Source organism: Cydia pomonella, chromosome 22 (assembly GCF_033807575.1).
Source record: "Cydia pomonella isolate Wapato2018A chromosome 22, ilCydPomo1, whole genome shotgun sequence".
NCBI classification, from domain to species: domain Eukaryota; kingdom Metazoa; phylum Arthropoda; class Insecta; order Lepidoptera; family Tortricidae; genus Cydia; species Cydia pomonella.
In genome coordinates this window covers 1,272,986-1,298,633 of record NC_084724.1, presented here as the reverse complement: position 1 = coordinate 1,298,633, position 25,648 = coordinate 1,272,986, and the positions used below count along the sequence as shown (strand labels likewise).

Here is a 25,648-nt window from a genome sequence, read left to right as displayed (position 1 = left end):
ACCCCAGGCTCCCATGAGCCGTGGCAAAAATGCCGGGACAACGCGAGGAAGATAGAGCGTTATTCTAGATCTGTGGTTAAAACACGCGACGAACTGTTCTGTTCCATGAACTCTATGTATGCGCGGAAAATCCTTTACGTCCTCGTGGAACTGGCTCAAGTATCTACGATGTAACGATGATTGCGTGAAGCAGGGAATTACCGCAGTATGTACAGTCGCCATTATATATATCGGAGCGACCGAGCTGCTCAAAGATATCTGAACACGCACTCAGCCTTGACAATAAATAAATAAATGTTTGGCGTTAATCATACACAGATCGACCTAGCCCCAAACCAAAGCGTCTACTATGGGGACTAGGCGACGATAAACATACGTACATAGATCAGGACACGGTTATGTACATAGAAAACACCAATGACTACGGAACAAATATCTGTGTTCATCGCACAAATAAATGCCCTTGCCGGGATTCGAACCCGGGACCATCGGCTTCATAAGCAGGGTCACTACCGAGTCAGGCCAGACCGGTCATCAACAAACAAAACAATAGAAGCGTGTTCAGATATTTGTGAGCACCTTGGCCGCTCGGATAATTCTGATGGCGACTGTACCAGTGGCGGAACTCGATTGCCTCTGGTTTATTTGGGGGTCTAGTCAAGATATCGTTATTCGACAGACGAACAGAAAAATGTACAGCGATGACTGATGCTACAAAAAGTAACGTGAAATTTTCCATGCATTATTTAAGTTTTGATTGGCATTTTTGATTCACGATTGTTACCTTGACTAGACCCCCTGCTTGCATTTATTTTTGAAGGATATTGATGTCATGCCATAAAATGTGTCTTACTTACGTACGTACTTTGCTCCTCTCTGGCCAATAGTGCTCCAATCAGGGACTGCATAAACGAAAAATAACGATACCTTTGTATAACGGTATGACGTCATACCGGTTAATCCGAACCATTTAATAGCCGAATAAATTTATTTCGCTACCGGAAAATAACGGTAAAGTTATTTTTTCGGGTACCTTAACCGCTTTCATAATGGTACCCTATCAGCTTAGGCGTCGTTGCCAAGCCGTCCGCGCCTTGCGCCAACGCAACGAATCGGCGAGCGCGGCGGGCGACGGGTGAGGTCAACCCGCTTGAGAGATAACTTTTTTGGTATCGAAATAATATCGGTTTTATTTTTACTTTTTATTTATATATTCTTTATTAAAATAATACTTTTAAAGTAACAGAAAAGCGCCGAGAAACCCTATCGGGTTTGTATCGACACTAGGTTAGGTACAGGTATAACAACGGTTGAGGTATATACATACCAGAAAAAATACTGGTACCGTTATTTTAAAACGGTAGCGATACCTTATATCGGAGTCGCGCGGCCTACCGGTATAATGTATCGGTATCGTAAATTTATACCGCTACCATACCGTTATACCGTAACCGAAATCAGCCCCTGGCTCCAACAGGGTTTATTCTGTTTTCATAATTAAGATATCATAATTGCTTACGTCTGTTTCATAATTTTTTTTTTGCTACTCCGACCTTACCCGACCGGACCGTAACCAACAAATGTCTGTAGGTAAGTATTTAATATTTATTTTTATTTCAAATTTAATTGCGAAGCACTAATTATTAATCTCCAAACAAAAGCTTTCAATATAAATTCATTTCAATTCGAAAAAGCTAAACCAACGCAACCTCGTTACACAATTTGTGTCGCCACAGCACTCCACGACACTTCGCGACACTCCACGACACTTCGCGACACTCCACGACACAGCGAGGGCTTCTAATTACGACGACCGCCATCTTTTTTGTGTTTCAATTTGCTGTTATTTTGTAATTGGAATATGAATATTATTCAGTTACTTGTACAAACATAATTGTCAACGTTCTATATCTCTTTAATTAATGTCGTAATAGTATTATTACACAATCGTGGTATAATAGAGAGCTTTTCAGTCGAGTTCCGTGTTTAGGCAACGAAGCTCGCACCGAGGGTTCCGTACAAACCTGTAAGTATATATTATTATATGATGTAACAAAAATTTACGTTTTCGCAATTTTTCCTTCATCTGTGCTATAAGACGTGGCTTCAAACCTTTCAAGATTCTGAGTTCACGTGAAATTCGAAAATTTGCGGAAATTTGCGGCATAAATGGCTGTATCTTTTGATTGCGTTGGCTAAAATGGATATGGCACATACATATTCTCAGCCAACGAAATACCGTTATAAACACCACCTTTGCTATCGATATTATCTATAATATCCTCCGATATACGATGAAAGTATATTGCTAAAGGAAATTCATATTTTCCAGCGTCTTTGAATATGTTATCGACGGGATAAAGGGTCAAGTGAATCTCAATATCCATATTGAGTACTTTGAATGGAAATAAATGGGTACTCATTTGGAGAGAGTATTTTGATAACGGTTTTACGAAACGTGACATATATATCACATTTTCGAAATAGAACTTGTTTTTTGTTTAATTTAGGATTAAACAGCTTATAATAGTGCAATTTTAAATTTTAAACTTGAACTTAACAGGATGTTGCGTATAAAAGTATGAGTGAACTGTTTAAGAGGGAAGAATAGCTTTGCAATCCTAACGAGAATCCTAACTAAGAAAATGGTTTCCACTAACCAACTGGTGACATCTAGCCCACATTACATGTCAATAAAAATATATAACCAACTCCCAAATAATATAAAAAACGAGGATAAACTAAGCCTGTTTAGCAAGAAACTAAAATCATTCCTGTTAAATAAATGCTACTATAGTATGAGAGAATTTTTTGAAGATACATATAATATCTCTTTTGTGTATGTGATTGTAAATCTTAAATTAGTATGTGTATGTCAGATAGATATTTTAATATGTAAAATAATTAATGAATTATTAGGAATATATGTAAATAATATGTACAATTTTAGAATAGATTAGTATGTAGCCCTATGTGGAACTATGTTGCTGTGCCCTAACAGGGCGTCACATGAACAGCCATATATTTAAGAACACCTGTACCTGCTATGTGATATGCAATAAATGATTTCAATTTCAAACTAACCACTAACTAACTAAAATCTTTTAGTGTAAACCCCTTTCCTCCCGAAATGGAATTTCATAGAAAAAGTACCGTTATTTCGTTAGGATCGCATAGCTATTCTTCCCTCTTAAGCAAATTTTTAAGACACACTATTTGTTTTATAAAACCAAAAAATATATATTAATTTTAATTATATTTCAAAGACCGTGGCCGCACTCGATACATGATTGGACGAAATCGGCTGAAAAGAAAATAATTGCAAACATTGGTCTTAAAATCACCATGACAAGGTTCTGTGTCTTTATTTTTTTGACTTACGGGTCTGCAATTAAAATAACAATTTCAGAACATTTGTACCTAAACTGTGTTGTGAGTAGGGTCTATGGTTGTTTGGCTGCGGTTTTCTGTAAGGTGGAGGTACTTCCCCAGTTGGGCTCTGCTCAGATCTGGAATGACATCGGCTGTGCTGTGCCCTACCACACTAAGCGAGATGACATTCACAATGCCCATACCTCTTTTTTGGACGTAGTTTAAGGACATATAGATTGTGTCATTCACGAAGACGCGTGCATTGACTAGTATTGTCATGATAGTAAAGGTTAGCTCTCATAAATCTGCGCGTCATCTTGGATGACACGAACTATACCCGGTAAATAAGATTCGAACTCTTGTTTAACCGAAAATGTCGGTTTCGTCGAAATTGCTAGTATTTATAAATACAGGCGTCAGCTTTCCTTGACGTGTGAAAACTAATTTTCTCAAGAGTAAAATTCGAGCCAAATTGATTTTTGTCATAATCCCGTTTATTGTTATTTTCTATAAATCGTTAAAGCTGATTTTTCAAAATACGTGTACAGGTGTGGCCGCAATTTCCCGCCAAAATTGAACTAGATTATTATAAAAAATAGAGAAAAGAAATTATTTTTGAACAAGCATCAGATACGTCTGCGAGCGATTGTTCAAATTTACATGGATTGCGGAGGTTACGGGTTCAATTCCTGCCGGAAGCGTAACTTTTCCAGTTTTTCATTTAATATCAAAATTTGAAGAAATTATAAATAAATAACGTTCCTTCTTCCTTTAGCTTTTGCTTAGTTTAAAAATATTTTCATGCCCGAAATGATAAAGCCAGAAATCGGCTAGGTAAAGTTATCCCAAGTCACTCACTCACTCACTGTCAATTTGTTATTAACGGAGAGTGACACGACCTTGTGCCGTAGCACGAAATATAGTAAAAACAAGTTACCGTCAAAAATATTTTCTGATACACACTTTTATTGCCGACTGTAGGTAGGTACTTAGTTTTCTTTGCATGTACCTATGTATATGCCGCCTTAATTAGTCTAGTGTCATATCTCGTCTCAATAATATTAAGATTAATTACAAACATCTTAATAAATTATTGTAAGTATTAATTATTGTAATTTTTGACATTTATATTTATATTTGAAAACGCCTGGAGGAGCTATTGGTCCATGAAACACCTGATGAATGGTAATCTTCCGATATCTCTCAAACGAAAGCACATATGCATACTCCAGTTCTCACCTACGGTGCACAGACTTGGTCTTTGACTAAAGCCCAGAAGTCCAAACTCGTGGTTTGCCAACGAGCCATGGAGCGAACATATTAGGTGATGGTGACTTTATCAATGAATTCATTCATAATTCTTCCATGCAATTTGGCAGCTCACTGTACCTAGGCCATCTGATGCTCATTTCAGCACTAAGCAAGTTCTCGACTTAATTCAAACTTGATTTGCACAACAGACGCTTGGAAATGGAGACTAGGTGTTGGTATAATGCATATTGATGTAAATTGTGTTCAACAGAGACAGAGATCAACTCCATCATCTTCCTAGCGTTTGTCGCAGTTTATTGCCACGACTCATGGGAGCCTGAGGTCCGCTTAGCAAATAATCCCAAGAATTGGCGTAGACATTATTACGAAAGCGACTGCCATCTGACCTTCCAACCGAGAGGGTAACCTAGGCCTTTTTGGATTAGTCCGGTTCCTTTACGATGTTTTCCTTCACCGAAAAGCGACTGGTAAATATCAGATGATATTTCGTAAAAAAAATTTTTATACTACGTCGGTGGCAAACAAGCATACGGCCTGCCTGATGGTAAGCAGTCTCCGTAGCCTATGTACACCTGCAACTCCAGAGGAGTTACATGCGCGTTGCCGACCCTAACCCCACCCCCCTCGTTGAGCTCTGGCAACCTTACTCACCGGCAGGAACACAACACTATGAGTAGGGTCAAGTGTTATTTGGCTGCGGTTTTCTGTAAGGTGGAGGTACTTCCCCAGTTGGGCTCTGCTCTACGTCTGGAATGACATCTGCTGTGCTGTGCCCTACCACACAAGGCGAGATGACATTCACATTGCCCATACCTCTCTTTTGGACGTAGTTTAAGGATATACCCGGGTCCAAATAAGTTCCGGAAAACTCATTGGTATATACGAGCCGGTATTTGAATCCGCGGCCTCCGGATTGAAAGTCACACGATCTTAATTCTAGGCCACCGGTGCTCAGACATAGAGATCAACTACTTATAACTTAACTTTTACAGAGACATAGTTGACTATTACAACAATTTCAGGACAATTCCATAGGAAATTAACTAACCTTTCATTACTATTCCTAGCTAGGTGTCGATAGCTACGACCACGTAAGTAGCTGTCGGGAAGAAACAAGATATCAGTATCAAACTAGTGGTAACTCTACAGGCCTATCAGTAAATCCGATCAAAAGGTAATCAAATATTCTGACAATAACCTATCCGTACAATTCTGTGAATTGCTGCTTTCATCATTGCCCAGTTCAGTTCAGAGCATAATCCAGCTTTGATTAAGCTCAATTTACTCAAATATGCTTGTCTGATTTCGCGTGAATTTAATCCGATTTTGAGGGTATTTACCGTTGAAATAGCGCATATTTGCAGTACAGTCACGTCTGTAAATATGTATCGATACAAAAAATGTTCCAAAAAAAAAGAAACCTACCTATTGAGGTATATATTAATATGGTATAGCCTACCTTAACATATGGGCAATAAAGTCGCGTGTACATATTTTTGGCACTTTTTTCGTATCGATATTTTCAGACGTGACCGTACGAATGAGGTTCATGGAATTTATATTTTTTTGTATTTAGTATATTTTTTGATAACAATTTATTTTTTTAATTAGGGTACCGAAATATTTTTGGCGATCATTTTATTTTTAGCCATAAACTCTGGTTGCGTAGCGGAAAGAGCGTGCGACTTTGACGATATAAAGCCCGACTAGAAATATATGATCATTGTCAAGAGGGCGCTGTTATTCTCACGTATCGGGTGACAGTTCAGTTTAGTATGAACATTTTAGTTCCAATGAAATTCCGCAATATGGAGCGTGATCATATATTACTGGTCAGGCTTTATTTCAGAACATAATTAGTATCATATTCCGACAAAGAAAAAATATGAAGAAATATTTGGCGTCAATTCAAAAACCCGACTGCAGCGGCACCTGCCGAGTCTAAAAACAAATAAAAAAGTAATGAAAATGTACTTAAACTAAAGAAAAAAGCGTAAGGGCGTGCGTGGTAGCGCCAAAATAATTACATTTTTGTCCCCCTTCAATACCCCACGCACTGAATATCCTATCACATTAGGACATGAAACAATCATCATCATCATCCTTTTTTTTTTAATTATTTAATTGCAAGTTTGAGAAAAGCACTATACAAATCTCGGCGGGAAACGGGGTTGCCGGCCGCGTCTCGCTAGCCGACCTCGCTACGCTCGGCCGTCTATATCTACTTGGCCTGCAACCCTTCGTTTCCCGACCTCTATAGTAATGTACTATAACAAACACAAAAAAGACAAAAAAAAACACAAAAATGAAAAAAAGCATACTGGCAGAATTTTGCTTATAGGTTTTTACGGTTGAATGCCAAGACGTGCCATAATTTGACGTTTAAAAACAAAAGAAGGTTGCCTTACAGGCCTAGGTGTGTAAGGCTGTATGAAATTCCTTTACATATCATCTTCATTAATCGCACCTGATATGTAGTATTTCCGGACCTAATTTGAAGTAAGTCATGTCAACATTTCATTACAAGTTTGAAAAAATCGTTTTTTTGACGTTGAAACTCTAGGTCCATGTGGTCCCGGCGCGCACAAGTTATTTGCAGAAATTGCGAAGCGTCTGGTTGACGTAACTGGTGACCGAAGAGCTGGCGTGGCGGCTTCCTTGCGTATCAGTATTGCGATACAACGAAGAAATGCAGGTACAGTCTAGGTATTAAATATCGACACGGACAAAGTGACAAAAATATGTACACACTACTTTAATGCATTGGCAATAAGGTCGTGTATACATATTTTTGGAACTTTGTCCGTGTCGATGTTTAATACCTTGACTGTACAATGCCTGAAGGGCGTATTTAAGATAATTATTAATTAAAGAATTTCACACAATATAATATTCATGTTAAAATTAATGTTAGAAAAGGTATCCCGGCTATGGTAATAATTAGGGCTCGCGGTCGTGTCCGTGATTCGTGAACCCGTAGCCGTGCGCCCGGTTTCGTGTTTCACGGCAACGGTTTTATGGTCCGTTCCGCACGTGACATTCGGCTACGTGAAATTAGGGTACGTGAATCCGTGTAAATCCGTGTAGGCGTGATCACGGCTTCACGTATCTTAAGAACACGCCGGTTCGGTCCGCCCGCGACGTTGAGTGAAGATACGATGCGGTCTCTAAGAGCTACGAATAAAAATGTATAGTGAGTTTTTTATTCATAGCTCTAATTCCGTTTCATTACTTTTGAATTAAAATTTCCAAATTTCCAATACTAAGGCCTTATAAATAGTAATGAGTAATAAATGAAAAGAACCAAAAATTGATTACAATGAATAGCTACTTTAATAAACAGGTTGCTAAAATACGACAAATAATACGACAGGAAAACTCATTATTTGTGCGATCATTGCACAAGGTACATAAAGCTGTATCTCCGACTCTGGTGGCATATCTCCACACCCAACTTCTCTTCATTGTTAATAGTTTAAACACACCATTAGAGTAACACTAATCATACACTAACAATACCAAAAAAAAAAAATTACGAAACAACAAAAAATTACTTTAAATTCACGGCTAAATTAAAACTTGAAGACCAACTGTGACGTCAGGAGTAACTAATGACAATGAATGTGCGTTCAAAATTCTAAACTGCCCCCTCCAGATTAAATAACAAATACCACGAATTTGTAAAACAAAACATCGCGGTCACTTCTTTCAACTTCACGAACAAAAGGTAAAGCCCACAGCTACTTATGTATGAATGTTTGTTTCATTTTAATAAGTCGCTCGCAAATCTTATTATCTTTGTCTGCACGTGCAACTGCACTTATTATCTACAAAAAAAACCCGGTATGTTGGCTTAGCTTGTTAGTCATACAATAAAACACTCTAACAATAATATGTCATTATTACCTTCAATCTAGAAACAAAACAGTACTCTTTAATGTGCCGAAAGTCCGAAACTGATAAGTACTGCAGCTGCGTACTTTTTTTTCCGTGGCCCCGTACATGTGTTTTTGTAGAATTTGTTTACCTGTATTATCTTTATCATACCTACCAAAGATTTGCAGAAATTTACCCTTTTGTTTCTTTGGATTAGGATTGCCTTGTTTATATTTAGGCTACGTTATATTCTTTGATAGTAGCCTTGATTTAATAATGACAACCAGTAGCACAGCGTTGCTTAAGTTCATAATTTTATAATGATACTTACACCGGAGTTTTACACCTTATATTTATATTAGTGCAATGCAACGAGCAGGTCACTAGTTTTGACTAAAATCAATAGCTGGTTATACAAAAAACAGAATAACCCCATAAATTATTTAGATATAAGTAACCATTATAATATTCAAATCGATGCAAAAATACAATTTAAGTTTAATTCACACGTAAATGTTTGTCCGATGAACGTCCCGTATTCAATATACTAAGTGGTAACTCAATTCAATAATACCTAGTCCTCATTGTTTCATTTATTTTTCTCCCGGGCGTGTCGAACCTACGAGACGTGCGATAAGTACCTATCCAACGGAACCGAGCCCGAAGCTCCGCACACGAACGCAGGTACGGGCTACGTATCATGGCGTGTCACGGTCACGGCGTGTCACGTGAATCCGGACGCGAACGCAGGTACGAGGTACGTACCTTGCCGTGTTCGTGAAATTCGTGATCTTAGTACCGCCGGGCTTAAGAACCCGTAGCTACGGATCGGCGTGTATCACGGATATCAGGAGCCCTAGTAATAATAAACACGATTTCATTTAAATCTAATGATTCAATGGTTTGTGTATTTGAATGTTAAATATCTATTCAAATCCACAACCTTCAACTAACTTTTATTTTCATTTCCATTCCGAAATTAAAACTGGACAGGCGTCGGCAACCTTTTACAAAATTATAAATAAAAAGCGTAAATCTGTTTTGCATGATTGATGAGCCATTCAAAGCGCTTATCGCTTTAAATATTTCGCAAAACACTTTCCGAATTCGAGCTTTTGTTAAATTTTTGAGGCAATTTCGTAAAAATGGCGGATAAATGGGTGTTTGAATGGCTTGTTTTGTATTGTTGCTCGTTACGCTTTTCAGAAAGGTTACTTAATGGAAGTGTTGTTGGAGATAAGAAAGTCATCAGCTAAGGTAATGTAATGGGAGCTTTGTTTGCCGTTTAAAGGAAATTGCGTGATAATGTAAATAGTACACTAATGGGGTATTTATTAAGAGAACTTAAAGATGATGAAAGATCCCAATGCTTTATTGGGTGTATATTAAAAAAAGATGATGAAAGATCCAATGCTTTATTGGGTAAAAAAATTAACCTTTAAATTTTAAAGTTTTTTGCAAAAGTCATCTATTATCTACACCCACATTGTTTATTTTTATATAAAGTGATCCTAGCCCCTCGACAAAGCCCGAACTCCCACATAGGATTACTGATCAGAAATACTCTAATGTAAATATTTTTTTAATAATACGAAAACATTCATCAAAATATATTGAATAACATAAAATATTGTATCACAATTTTAGCGGAATAAATGTATTTATCCTCAAACACATTGATATTAAATTACGTCATATCCTATACAACTGAAATAATAACAAAAATCATTTCAATTTTTTTTTTAATAAATCACTATTATTACAACAAAAAAAAACACCAGCAACACTATACAAACACAAACTTAAAAGCGAAGGGGCATATTATTGCTAAAGAAAATTGATGAAAGGAAGTTTCAATTTATTCAACGAGGATTATTTACCTCATTAAATATGCCTTTACATAAAAAATAAAGAGGCCAATTCGAACGTGCTCTGACATCAAACCTATATTAGAATGATATCGGAATAATATTAGTTAAATTCTGGTTTTAAGAGGAAAGAGGACGATCTATTCTCCACACAAACGTAGTCCTCATTTTCCTCCCTGCATATTGCCATTATGGAAAATATTTTTACAGATTTTTATGTACCGTTACATATTTTAGTTTTTTTTTTTATATTATTATAAAAGTTAGGAGCGAAAAACAAGCTTCATACACATTTCTAAATGCTCCAAATTCTTATAATATTGAAAAAAAAAAAATCGGGCATAGCTATGATTAAAACACACCAAATCTAGAGAAGAAAATGGGGACGACGTTTGTATGTTAAGGCGGTTTCGGGGCGGTCCTCCACTTTCGTCTTTATTCCGTGGAATTCTGATTTTTCTTGGTACTGCCAGGCAATATAATACTCCTTAAATTAGTTGTGTGAATTAGTATCCAAAATAAAATATTGGAAATAAATTTTTCATACTATTCTGACGAATACCGAATAGTTATTACACACAGGCTAGATTTGCTTAACTCTAACTACTAATGAGCAACAAAACTTAAATCTTAAAAAACATTGTCCTTTGTAGGTGACCTAATAAATGCAACTCAAAATAGTATATAGTGCATAGCCAAATTTTTGGTATTCGACCAAAATTACTATTTGTCGCATCTCTAGTATTTATCGAATCTCTCAACTGTTGACGAACCCTGCCTGAACTTATTATTTTAACGGAAGACGTGAAGAGCCCTGGAATAAACGGAAACTAGGAGGGAAGTGAATTCTTTCCTCTCTTTTTAACGACCTATATTCATCGACTGGCAACAGATGTAGCCATACCATGAGTTGACACTTGACGTTTACGTTACTGCGTAAACTCGATCGCAGTCCATCTTGCTCGCATCAAAATTGCTTTTTTTGAAAATAATTATGATTCACACTAGAACGATCCGTGTCCGGGTCGAGGCTTCCAACACCTCCTGCACCTGCTAGAAATATATTGGTAAGAAAATATAGAAAGTAGTAGTTTTACATACTGAATTCCTACTCGCTGTATTTTTATTTTTTTTGTTTTTTTTTATACCACGACGGTGGCAAGCAAGCATACGGCCCGCCTGATGGTAAGCAGTCACCGTTATAACTTTGCAGGTATAATGTCGGTAGTTATTAAAATTTTCAGCAACAAAAACTATAACTCTGTATTTTTAGGTATTTAAATAAAAGTAAACAAAATCTACCCTCAAATGGCTCCTTAAGCCAGTTGATGAAAAACATGATCAAATAATGTAGGTTAAAGTCAGGTCGTTCAGTGACAGATCCAGGCCGTTTTGTATTTGGTTGGTTAACCAACAAGTGTTATAACTACCCGAAAGTGTCCAAATTGTTTGTTTACTTTTAATTAAATACCGTCAAACGAGGTTAATAGGAACGTCTGGAGTGAATAGGGACAAAATTTAAAATGAGATTTATCTGGCAATAACTAGCCACACAAATTCTATCATTCGATTGAAAATAATTGTAAATTTTGTGTGATACAATTTGTGTGGATATTAAGAAATCGCATTTTAAGTTTTGTCCCTATTCACCCTAGCCATCTCTATTCACCCCGGTTGAGATACAGAATATAGTACCTGGCATAAGTTTTAAAATGACAGCGTAAGGTTGTGTGCCAGGTTTTACTCTTAAAAGTCAGTTAGAGAACATTTTTGACTATTAAAAAAAGTTATTTAAATATTTATCATTTAAAATCTTAGTTTTCTCTCATTCGTTATAAAAACATTATATAATTTTTAACAATTTCTCAACAGTTGCCGACCCCTGCCTTTAGCTGTTTTATTATTTGAATCCTTAAGAGCTATCGAGCAGAAACATAAAGGAACGAGTTTCCTTCTTGTTTAATGAACTATTAATATTTATTTACTTTGAATGCTGGACACGGATCTGCGCGAGCTGGAGGTTGAGGACTGGCGAGAAAGTGCACAGGACCGGTATCGGTGGCGAGCAGTCGTGTTGGCCAAGACACTTTGGATCGCCCAGTGACATGTCAAACGCTTCGCTTGACAGACAGATGAAGTGTGCGAAAGGGAAGCCATCACGTATGAACAAGCCATGAGTGCGACAGAGACCACATATGAGAAAACGTAACCATTTTTTGAGTTCGAAGTCGGTCGAGGTGGCCAAGATCATATTGCCGTATTTTTTGACGTGAAAACCACGGCAATATGATCTTGCTGTCACCGGTATCGGTGGCGAGCAGTCGTGTTGGCCAAGACACTTTGGATCGCCCAGTGACATGTCAAACGCTTCGCTTGACAGACAGATGAAGTGTGCGAAAGGGAAGCCATCACGTATGAACAAGCCATGAGTGCGAAAGAGACTACATATGAGAAAACGTAACCATTTTTTGAGTTAGAAGTCGGTCGAGGTGGCCAAGATCATATTGCCTTATTTTTTGACGTGAAAACCACGGCAATATGATCTTGCTGTCACCGGTATCGGTGGCGAGCAGTCGTGTTGGCCAAGACACTTTGGATCGCCCAGTGACATGTCAAACGCTTCGCTTGACAGACAGATGAAGTGTGCGAAAGGGAAGCCATCACGTATGAACAAGCCATGAGTGCGAAAGAGACTATATATGAGAAAACGTAACCATTTTTTGAGTTCGAAGTCGGTCGAGGTGGCCAAGATCATATTGCCGTATTTTTTGACGTGAAAAATATAAGAGAATCAAAAAGAAAAATATACATTAGGTAATTTAGTGAAAATGGCGTCATGTTGTGTGCCGGGTTGTAGTGTTTCAGGGCCAAAAATCCCACGAAAATACTCATTTCACAGGTAATTATCATAGTCCTAGCGAAATTTTCGTAACGATATTTTATCAAATGAACAGCATAAAAAGTGTAAAAAAACAATTTATACAGTTCATTATAAGTAAGGTTGCCAGAGCTCAACGAGGGGTGGGAGGGGGTTAGGGTCGGCAACGCGCATGTAACTCCTCTGGAGTTGCAGGCGTACATAGGCTACGGAGACTGCTTACCATCAGGCGGGCCGTATGCTTGTTTGCCACCGACGTAGTATTTAAAAAAAAAAACATGACATCACTATTTTTGTTCGCACATAGACAATTTACGCACACACTTGCATTTTAGTTTTGGTCAGACGAAGTTTGACCTATATTTGATACTATCCTATTTCTATGGGATCACCAGAGGAAGTAAGTAAGTGAATGTTAAAACTGGAGTAGAACTAAGGGTACAGTGAGTGAGTCAGTGAGTGAAGGTTCTGACGACCGATCTGGCCTAGAGAGAAGTTACCCTGCCTATGAAGCTGATGGTCCCGGGTTCCAATCCTGGTAAGGGCATTTATTCGCGTGATGAGCATGGATATTTGTTCCTGAGTCATAGGTGTTTTCTATGTTGTTTAATTATTTATATATTATATATATCGTTGTCTAAGTACCCTCAACACAAGCCTTATTGAGCATACTGTGGGACTTAGTCAATTTGTGTAATAATGTCCTATAATATTTATTTATTATTTTATTTAGTGAGATCAATTCCTTCTCTGAAAAGATACATTGATTGTGTAACTATTTTTGTGTGAAAATCTTAATGCGGTTCATAGAATACATCTACTTACCAAGTTTGAACAGTATAGTTCTTATAGTTTCGGAAAAAAGTGGCTGTGACATAAACGGACAGACAGACGGACATGGCGAATCCATAAGGGTTCCGTTTTTTGCCATTTGGCTACGGAACCCTAAAAAATATATGATGTACTTCCACAGAAAATTGGTTTGGTTTATTGGTTTGAGTAAGTAGTTTAAAAAAATCAATAAGTTTTGAGGGTTCCCCATACTTAGAACTGAAACTCCAAAAAAATATCAAACTCATACGAGTGGGGTATCTATCTTCAAATATGTATTCAAATCAAATAAGGATATGTCTTCAAAAATGATATTGAGGTTCCTAATATAATTTTTTTCCAAACTGAATAGTTTGCGCGAGAGACACTTCCAAAGTGACAAAATGTGTCCCCCCCCCCCCCCCTGTAACTTTTAAAATAACAGAATGATAAAACTTAAAAAAATATATGATGTAAATTTTAAATATTAAATATTATAGGACATTATTACACAAATTGACTAAGTCCCACAGTAAGCTCAATAAGGCTTGTGTTGAGGGTACTTAGACAACGATATATATAATATATAAATATTTATAAATACTTAAATGCATAGAAAACACCCATGACTCAGGAACAAATATCCATGCTCATCACACAAATACATACCAGGATTTGAACCCGGGACCATCAGCTTCGTAGGCAGGGTCACTACCCACTAGGCCAAACCGGTCGTCAAAACCATGCAAACCTCCACCGAACATTGGTTTGAATGAAGTTTTTTTTTTTAAGAGCAATTCCTAGCTGAGCAACTTTTCAAATCTCAAATTTTTGAAGCTATGTTTCTGTCGCGCTGCGGTGGGCGGGAGCCGGAGCTATCTAAGTGTGAGTGCGCGCACACAGACGCGAGACTCGTGCGCTCGCTCATTGCGCGCCGTTCCGTCGACATCGCCCGCGAGCCAGACGGAATTTATTCTGCGCTGCCCGACGCAAGTTGTTTTTGTTGTTACCACGTAATATTGTTTTTCATTTTTATATTATACTGTATCTATTACACCCTAATACCAAACACCCTATCACCTGTACTAAATGTATTTTACACCTATGAGGACGAAATAATAAATGATTGATTGATTGATTGATATTAATTACCATATAGGTAAAAACTGCAAAAAAGAATGATGTCTCAGCTTCGGTTGTCGTCGTACAGTCAAGTGCAAAAATATGTATCGAAAGAATCGTCTCATAAATATGGTACTACGCTCTTATTACACTGGAATAAGATGCTATGGGACATATTTTTGAGTAAGATGTGTACACCCATATTTTTACACTTGACTGTACTATCCGTATCAGTAAGTTGGGAGTTATCATGGTGTGTTCTGGAATTTTGTAAGTAGGTATAAATATACCTATGGTTAAACTACAATCTATTTAACATGTAGTACGATGAGGCTAAACTTGGGCCGCCTTATTGAAGAACGTATTGCAATGACAATCTGGGTAAAGTATGTTGGGATAATGCCGGACAATTTTGGGACCAATTGAGAGAACTCGTGAAAAAATGTTTTTTCGAGATCTCAACACGTGACATATTCTTGAAGTACGTAGCGAATCGTTAAATAATAACCGTAGATTCGGCCTGAATTTTGGTAATCTTCAATATAGAACGGTTTTAGTTTTGTACCTGTGTAAAGATGAGACATACTTTTTTTTAGGGTAACGAGTGTTTTGCCATCAAGGGAGAACATTGGATGGTGAAAAAAAGTTGCTTCTAATGGAAAGAGAATAAGGTATCACAAAGAAATAGGTCCGGTGTCTACCCTTTTGTATCCGATCTTAACCCTGATACAAAAATTGGTAAAATTGTAGCTCTCAAACTTTTGATACCCATGTCATAAGGCAATTTGATAAGTAAACAATGTGCTAAGAAACCTCTTATTGTAAGGTTTACCCGAAGTAATAAAAAAAAACCACTAAAATAATAGATACGTTGCGAAGTTTTGACAATTTAAGATTTCGTGAACTGTACAAGTTTAGGGAAAGTGTAAATGTATTGTTTATTGAATGGAATGTACTGGAAGATATTAAGTACTTAAGTATAATCGTGCCCAGTCATTTTTAATGAAGGTCGCCAAAAAAATAAGAATCAAACTTAGAAATCAAAAAGACTAAGTAGTTCTTTAAAAAGGTCAAGGTCACTGAGAGCCCATCTTGAAGTATGGAACATAATAAAAATTGCGATTTTGTTGGTTTAATTTTGCAATTATGTATATATATATATATATATATATATAGTTGATATACAATCTTTTTTTTTTGATAAAATGTAATGATCGTATGTAAAGTAAATATATAGGAAAAGAGAGCCCTCTTGAAGCATTTTAAGGAAACTAATTTCGAAGCCCTATCTCTATTTTGTATCCGAAACTAGCAATGTATGTATGCCTGCACATCTACATATGCATCCGTATGTGTAGGTACTTTATTGCGAAAAATTGCTCATTTGCTATCTATTTTACTCGATTTTGTTATAAATTTCAACATGTATCATCAATCATTATCCCTATGCAATATAAATACTCTTTATTGCACATCTCAATAAAAGAAAACAATACAAAAGAAAACATACACATAAGCACAGGTAAACAACATGCGGTCTTATCGCTAAAAGGCAACCTTTGGGTTTCGGAAATTAAAAAAAATTACATTGTCAGTAACCATCGCGCTGGTAGTGGTACTGGATAAAAATAATGGTACGAAAGTGTGATCAAGAAAACAATAAATGTGATAATTAAGGTCAGTAGGTAAATTGAAGAAAATTTAAAGTTTGATAATCACTGCTGTTTTTTAAATAGGTAAAGATCTGATTGTTTCTGGTCCGATCTTTACCTGGAAGGATCAAGATCGGATATCGGTCTACAGCAGTGCTAGGTCTGTTAACACAATTAAAAAAACAAACACAGTTTCATCACAATACGCAAAATAAATTACAGAGCGAAGATCGGATAGAAGGAAGAATTCGCGAAATTTACCTTGCTCTCTGTGATTGCACATAGCACAAGCCCGACTCCCTGAGCGACGCGGGGACACTGACTGTCGAGGCCAAATTAGGGGGAAATGCATGTCCTACGTTCTTCACCCGCATCCGGTATTTACCCAACATACCTTAATCGTTGAACCGCCGCATTTCAAATGGCCCTTATTTTGATATCGGCTAGCCGTAATGTAATACGGCGGATTATACAATACGACTGCGATACTTATATATAAATCCCCTCGTCAATGTAATTTCATTAAATTTGCTATCTAGTGGCAAACATCAAAGTAGTTATCTTTTACTTGTGACGCACAAGTGTGAGCAATGTAAAATACTATATTTCTAAAAAAAATTGCCTACTACGTAATAAAAGAAAATGTGATTATTAAATTATAATACGAAAGGTGGTCAAATCGCAAAATGCTGTCGTTTTATTTAAAATAATGAAATAATTAGACCAGTTCCGAAAGTACCGGGAAATCCCGGTTCTTTAAAACAGTACCGGTTCTGCAATCCCTAATAAGGATGTTATGCCCATCACTATTCCTTCTGTGTACGTATATTTAGAAACTGTCTCCGCCTCCAATTCGTGCGATAAGGACAACTACAGCTCGGACCGAAATTCACTCGCAAAAAACTCAAAAATCGAGGTTTCGCTCTCGACTGTTTCCTCCTCCAAAACGCAACTAATCATTATGAAATTTTGGAAATTGCAAGAGGAAGAAATAATCTATGCCTCTATGTTTTGATTTTTTGGATATTTTTTGTCATATTTGTATATTGTGCCTTTTTTTACAGCCAATTCAATTTAGCCGTTTTTGCGATTTTCGAGGCGCTGTATCTTTCGTCAAAATAAAATAATCCAAAAAAACAAAACATAGCGGCACAGATATTGATGATATTGATCTTATTTGAAAAAATCACTGCTCTAGGTTAAAAATCCAGGGAGGAATCAGTCGAGAGCGTTTGTATGGAAAAATCGCAACTAGGAATTCCTCTTAATACGACATAAATGGTACGGAACCCTTCATGGGCGAGTCCGACTAGCACTTAGCCGCTTTTTAGGGTTCCGTAGCCAAATGGCATAAAACGGAACCCTTATAGTTTCGCCATGTCCGTCTGTCTGTCTGTCTGTCTGTCTGTCCGAGGCTTTGCTTCGTGGTCGTTAGTGCTAGAAAGCTGAAATTTGGCATGGATATATAAATCAATAAAGCCGACAAAGTCGTACAATAAAATCTAAAAATTTAATTGATTTTAGGGTACCTCCCCTACACGTAAAGTGGGGGTGATTTTTTTTTTTTTTGCTTCAACCCTACAGTGTGTAGTATCGTTGGAAAGGTCTTTCAAAACTATAATAGGGGTTATATATGAAACAGCCATTTTTTTTTACGCGATTTCGGGGTTGGTCCCATAATAAAAAGTTGCTCAGTATGACCTATATATATTCAGCCCGTAAATTATTGCAGGTGACTAAATAAAGACCTATCATGTAAACAAACACTTCTCGAAGACATTATCACACTTTTCTCTGGAATTACATAAAAATCAAATAAAAATAAAATAAATTTTACTGGCAAAAGGGAAGTACCATATAATTGTTGAAGTCCCTGAATTCTGTACCCCCAGTGTAAATTTATTCGATAGCAAGACGTGACTCATTTTGTATAGGATTTTGAGTTTCCAAAATGTCCCGCTTAGCGCGCTATTTCAAAATCCCATACAAAATGAGACTTAACGCAAACGCCAACGTCACGTCACGCTTTCGAAAAAAAAAACACTAGGGGTTCTGAGCTAGGTAAAAACCTGTGTTACAGAAGTCAGTGTAACCATAATACGTGGCAATAACATTTGAAATTCAACGTTGAGTGAACTAGGTTCTGCCAGCTCGTTGCAAACTGTTATCTACGTTCGTGAGTTCGTGACCCAAAAACTGTTTCACGAGAGCACTATACTGTTTTTTTATTGCAGCCGAAGTATTTATAAATATATATTATATATATCGTTGTCTAAGTACCCTCAACACAAGCCTTATTGAGCTTACTGTGGGACTTAGTCAATTTGTGTAATAATGTCCTATAATATTTATTTATTTTTCCTACTCCTCTACTGTTATCTGTCATTTATGCATTCATTAACACGAATATAAGAACATAAATAAAAGGTTTCAAGAAATGTCTATATTGTCTATTCCTCATAAAAGCTCTTGTGCTTTTAATCGCTATAACGTTACTGCGATTAATGGCTACCAACTTAACAAAACCAAAACGAATACAGTTTTAAACTAAGTGCATTGCTGCCAACTTACAAAATATTCATTTGGTTGCATAGTAAAAATAATTACTTCATAAGTCAGAAGCACGCATGAGACACCCGTAATATAGCAACAACCATAGACTACGAAGACCGCTTAGCGTTGCTTGTTGGTCTCCGTGGGCTATGGTGGCCAAAATTGAGAAAAAACTGTCCAAAAATTTAATTTAGCAAGTAGCAAGTGCCAGGGCCTCATGAGTTACCAGAAGGTGTCGCTGACCGGCCGGCCGCGGCCCGGGGCGGGCCGGGCGCGTAACAAGGTATGCTCGCGCGTCTTGGCTACTAACTTAGTACTATACTTTGCTGTAATTTGTTTACGTAATTTTAAGATTTATTTTTGTTGACTCGTAGGAAAAATATTGTATGCAACGTTGTATAAGTAGGTCAAAAAATGCTCGTGGCGTATTCCTTTACAATGTTCGCCTACGCCTTCGGCTCCGGCTCACATTGTAACTCACGCCAATCGCCTTTATTGACCCTTCTTATACAACTGTTGCATAAAATACTATTATAAAGTTCCAGTTAATCCGTTTATAATAATAGCTGAACATTGTTGAGCATTAGACTTTTCGTTCGTCGCGACATCTATTGTCAAGTACTGATAAATCCGCTGCTTGACGCTAGATGTCGACTACGAAAAATCGAAAATAATAAGCGTTTTGTAACAAAACTGATGTATGAAGTGAGTAATCTATGCTGACATATTTCTTTATGTATACACAAAAATACATGCACTAAAAATATACCGTCCTTTTGTTACTCAGTAGGTAAAATAAAAATTCTAGAACCCACGATATGTCATATCTTTTTGCGAAAGATAAAACCTCTAGAACGCATGTGATCGGAGATATGGGTTTTGGCACGAGGGCCGAAACGGTGGGAATGCGACGATGGGACCGCCGGCGATGGGTTATGAGATTCAACCAGGAGCTACGAAGGATGTAAGCCACAGGATAACAACGACACGGCTGACTCTTAAGAGGGAAGTATAGCACGTGCCAGCTCGTTGGCGAGCTGGCTGACTTCGCGGGATTAACATGGAACAGACAGGCTACTGACAAACGGAATTGAAATAAGATGGAGGAGGCCTTTGCCCAACAATGGGATTCTTTGTAATATTACTATGTTAACGGAACCAATCAGAGAAAATTTGGAGTGTTTTTGATATTTCACCGACACCAGTAAAATTTCTAACGCTTTACGCTTTAAAAGTTGAATGTCCAATTCCTCCTTTATGTTTTCTATGTATTTAATGAAAGGTACTGCAATTCGTTTCAATATTATTAACCAATTAAAACTGTGGTTTTCTACTCCAGTCATGGAATGTATGGCGCCATTCATTTTCTAAATAACAAAAATAAATGAAAAATAAAACTTAGGCAGCTCTTCGTCTCTTGTTTATGGTAAAGTATTGCCAGCGATTAAAAACTGATGGTAAATACTTGTTTTTCGGCAAGACAAGCGAAAGGATACAAAACTATTGGTAAATATATAGTTTTGCGAATGGAAAGATTACTATATAAAAAAAAAGATTTTGGCAAAAATATCGCCACAGCCCATACAAAAAGAGAAAACGTTTTTCACTTCTAAATAAATCTTTAATAATAAATCTTTATTTACTTGAAACCTAATACAAATATGTTCCATTCTCCATGATTTTTTAGTATGTTACGTCAAAATGAATTTTCTAAACAAAAAAAATTCAAGAATGCGAAACCTATTAAACCTAGAATACTTATATAAGGTATGCTAAAGCGATCGACATCAAAATCAAAGTGATTTGTTATTGATTTAGTTAGTGGAAACCGTTTTCTCCCGAAATGGAATTTCATTGAAAAAGTACCGTTAGTTCGTTAGGATCGCAAAGCTATTCTTCCCTCTTAACAGTACTTAAATATAAACATAAAGATAGTTTATTATTCAAGTAGGCATATTACAATGCGCTTATGAACGTCAAATAAATCTACACCGGCTCTAACCCTACACCTCTGACCCGAGAAGATTTTATTCCCCCCTCAATTGAAGGAGGGTATCCCAATATGGACCGGCAAGAAACTCGGTGGAACACATCTTTTCAAAACATTACATCTTATAATTAACATGCATTAAATATATGCTTGCTTCGTACCTCCCAGTGAAATCAGGCGACATATAATCAAAGCCTAAAGAGTCCAACGCCGTCCTTTTCCGCCGTCGGGGTCATATTACGAGCGGTCATTCGTACCCAAACATGAAATTGTCAATATGACGCCATCTTGTTTCCACTGACCAACCTTTTTGTTAAAACGGCTTTGGTAAAAAATCTGTAATATTCTGACATCAACTTACGTTTTGTCCCCGGCGAGCTCGGCCGAATTTCACCTTCCCATAAAATGGTTTTTGGTTCTCATTTTAAAACTACGTGTGGGATTGTAATGAAACTTTGCACATACAATGACATGAGGTATATCTAGTGTTGTGACCAGTTTATAATAATAGCTTTAGTTTATAAAACAAACGAAAGAGAGCAAAAACAAGTTTCGAATTTAAACTGTCGTGAGACAAACTAGGTAACATTAATAGTACATTACTATAGAGGCCGGGAAACGTAGGGTTGCAGGCCAAGTAGATATTATACGGCTGAGCGTAGCGAAGATATAGATACGCGGCCGGCAACCCCGTTTCTCGCCGAGATATGTATAGTGCTTTTCTCAAACTTGCAATTAAAACAAAAAAAAATAGTCAATTTGTTTTATGGCGACCTACTCGGCTCACCACTCTACCAGCGGTGTACAACCTTACGCGCGTAAGTCCGCGCGCCTGCGCGATGCGCCACTGCCGTTGCTTAGCAATGAATATGCACAACAGATCACCGTACCAAGCTAACTGAAGCTAGTTGATGGTTGGATGCCAAGACGTTGTGTCACAATTTGACGTTAAAAAACAAAAGAATGTTGCTTTACAGTCCTAGGTGTGTAAGGCAGTAGGAAATTCCTTTACATATCATCTTCACTCATGCCACCTGATATGTAGTATTTCCGGACCTAATTTGACGTAAGTCATGTCATCATTTCATAGCAAGTTTGAGAAAACTAATTTTACGGTTTATCCTCACGTGTTTTAAGTCTTTAGTGTTTAAAAAACATCTCATTCCAGATCTAGAGCACATCCCAACTGGGGAAGTACCTCCACCTTACAGAAAACCGCAGCCGAATAACACTAGACCCTACTCATAGTGTTGCTTTCCTGCCGGTAAGGTTGCCAGAGCTCAACGAGGGTGCGAAGTGTTAGAGTCAGCAACGCGGGTAGCTTCTGTGGGGTTGCAGGTGTACATAGGCTACGGAGACTGCTTACCATCAGGCAGGCCATATGCTTGTTTGCCATCGACGTATTATAATTTTTTTTTAAATGACTACGTTTGCATGAAGAACCGAGCTTGCTGGGGGCTTAACTAACATTCAAATAAAAGCCTACGCATAAATATGTACTCAAGCTAGAATCACTAGTGAGTCTGTGAGTAATAGAGTTCGCGATAAACATAAAACATGTAAAAAAAGTATATACTTCCTTGAGTAATGACACCGAACTCACAATAGTCTTGTAAATCCTACTGGCTACTTGGAAAAGTTTGGGCCAGGTAGGGAACAGTTCAGGGCTTAAAAGTAAATTTTTGACGGGGCTAGTTTATGGGGTACTTTTATTTTATTTCTGTATTAATTTATAATGATCCCTTAGGTCGCATGGACCGACTGGCTAGTCCGATCAATCGGAATACGAATATTTTTTTTTCCCGCTGGCTCGATTGATCGGAATATAAGGACTTCTCTAATTCTCGTAGTCCTACTATCGGAGTAACGGGATTTACGGGACCTAAGGGCTAGTGTTTACAATTTAGTTTTCAGTTAGCTTTATTTTAATCTACTGTTTCTGCGAAATGAGTCTGTCAATATCATCATCGTCATCCTCCTAGCGTTTGTCCCGTACTGTGACGGAGTCCGCTTTCCTACTTTTCTCCTTCCACTTCGCTCTATCCTGGACGTCGATTTCCGATAACCCACAGGCGTTTAAATCTTTGGCGATGACATTGCACCAACGCTGCCTTGGTTTGCCCCTCCTGTTTGGGCCTGGTAAGGCAAAACTAAGGGCTTTGTTGCCTACGTATTCTGGCGGCCTTCTTTTGACATGCCTAAACCACCTCAGCCGACTTTCTTGGAGCTTATCGGCGACGTCTCTCACCCCGAGGCTACCACGGATGTGTTCGTTTCGAACCCTATCAATCCTGGAGACGCCTGACATCCACCTCAGCATCTTCATTTCTGCAACATGGATGGCTTGGAAATGTCGCTGGGTCACTGGCCATATTTCGCTGCCATAAGTAAGGACCGATCTTATGATGGTCTTGTACACGAGGCCTTTCATTTTTATCGGCATTTTACTGTCGCAGGTCACACCAGTCACCTCTGTCCACTTTAACCAGGCGGCCGCAATCCTGTGTTGAATGTTGATCTCCAGTAATCCGGAATCGTGCATAATGCTCCCAAGATATTTGTATTGGCTGCATTTCTGTACTTCCTGTCCGTCAACCAATATTGGCTCGGAGTCTGAATCGGAAACATTGCACTCCATGAACTGCGTTTTTTGGACACTCAACATAAGACCGCCTCTCTGCAACTGATGCTTCCACGACAGTAATAATCTTTGTAGCTCTTGTCGGCTCTCGGTACATACTGCCACGTCATCCGCATATATAAATGTCCACCGTGCCTCGTTCTGAGCACCCAAATTTTATGCGAAATAAATTAATGACTATCAAAATTATGACATAACTCATTTATGACAAAAACACAGTTATGTTCAGGAATAATTATGACTAAAGATTTTTATGTATTTAAAAGTATTTATATATTATATATATCGTTGTCTAAGTACACTCAACACAAGCCTTATTGAGCTTACTGTGGGAGTTAGTCAATTTGTGTAATAATGTCATATATTATGTATTAACTTATTTCGTTTATTTTATTAATAATAAACTCCATGGAACCGTATACAAATTTGCGGTTCACACTTGACCACGCTATTAAATTTTACTCGTAAAACTGAAGTGGACCATGCTATTATCTCCTAAAACACGTAATTTGCGACAGATGCTTTATATTGTAGAAAAGAGTGCCGTATTATGCTCATACATGCTGTAAAGTGCTTGTGCATTTAAATGCACCTTAAAATACTAGCTAGCAGCTACCTTGTCAAAACTCGATGGTAGGTTTACGTGTAAAGAAGAGTAGAGCAAAATTTAAGCTTTTGGGTAATTCCACGAGACTGTAACGTTACCGTCTCTAGGTAAGGCATCGAAGGCCAGACTATAATTAACGACCGGTTTGGCCTAGTGGGTAGTGACCCTGCCTACGAAGCTGATAGTCCTGGGTTCAAATCCTGGTAAGGACATTTATTCGCGTGATGAACATGAATATTTGTTCCTGAGTCATGGGTGTTTTCTATGTATTTAAGTATTTATAAATATTTATATATTATATATATCGTTGTCTAAGTACCCTCAACACAAGCCTTATTGAGCTTACTGTGGGACTTAGTCAATTTGTGTAATAATGTCCTATAATATTTATTTATTTATTTATAATGCGTGGCTGAATGCGGAAAAGGTCTATGCCTTCGATGCCTAAGCTGTCAAGAAATGACAAAATGGCGGACGAATGTTTGATATGTCACCGTATTTAAGAATTATTTCGCTTAACATTTTGTTTCATCATCGCAAGTGTGATGAAAAACATTGTGTGTAACTCCAGGGGGTAATTTGATGATTGAGGATCTTTTAAAAACTAGGGAACTAATCAAACTACATATATCAATCATTACATATTTTTTATATGTATTTTGAATAGTCACACTAATATTCAGGTTGGGTAAATAAGAAGTATACATTTTTTTTTCTATATTAAATTCAAAAATTATTAAGTATTGTTTTAAATAAGTATATATTATTCAGGGTTGGCAAATACATGCGGAACATAATGTCTGACATATGTCAACCTCTAACAGGAGGCAAATGTGAGCCCTAATTTTCAAGCATATTTTCTCATATTTTCGGCGTACACTAAAACTAAACTTGTGTCGGATGGTCGGTTTTAAGTGTTTAAATTTCATAAGCTTGTTAGCATAGACACGTAATTTTAGACAGCCCCACAGAAATAAGTCAGGCAGCTGCAAAATTTGGGGAATTTG

At 37.4% G+C, this 25,648-nt stretch overlaps 1 protein-coding gene across 1 annotated transcript; it reads right to left on the bottom strand.

Moving 5' to 3' along the window:
- Window positions 1-23,279: 23,279 nt before the first annotated feature.
- On the bottom strand, window positions 23,280-25,204 carry LOC133530337 (uncharacterized). The gene has a single exon (XM_061868245.1). It carries the CDS (start codon window positions 24,056-24,058, stop codon window positions 23,372-23,374), a length of 687 nt encoding a protein of 228 aa, XP_061724229.1. The 5' UTR covers window positions 24,059-25,204; the 3' UTR covers window positions 23,280-23,371.
- Between the last annotated feature and the right edge of the window lie 444 nt (window positions 25,205-25,648).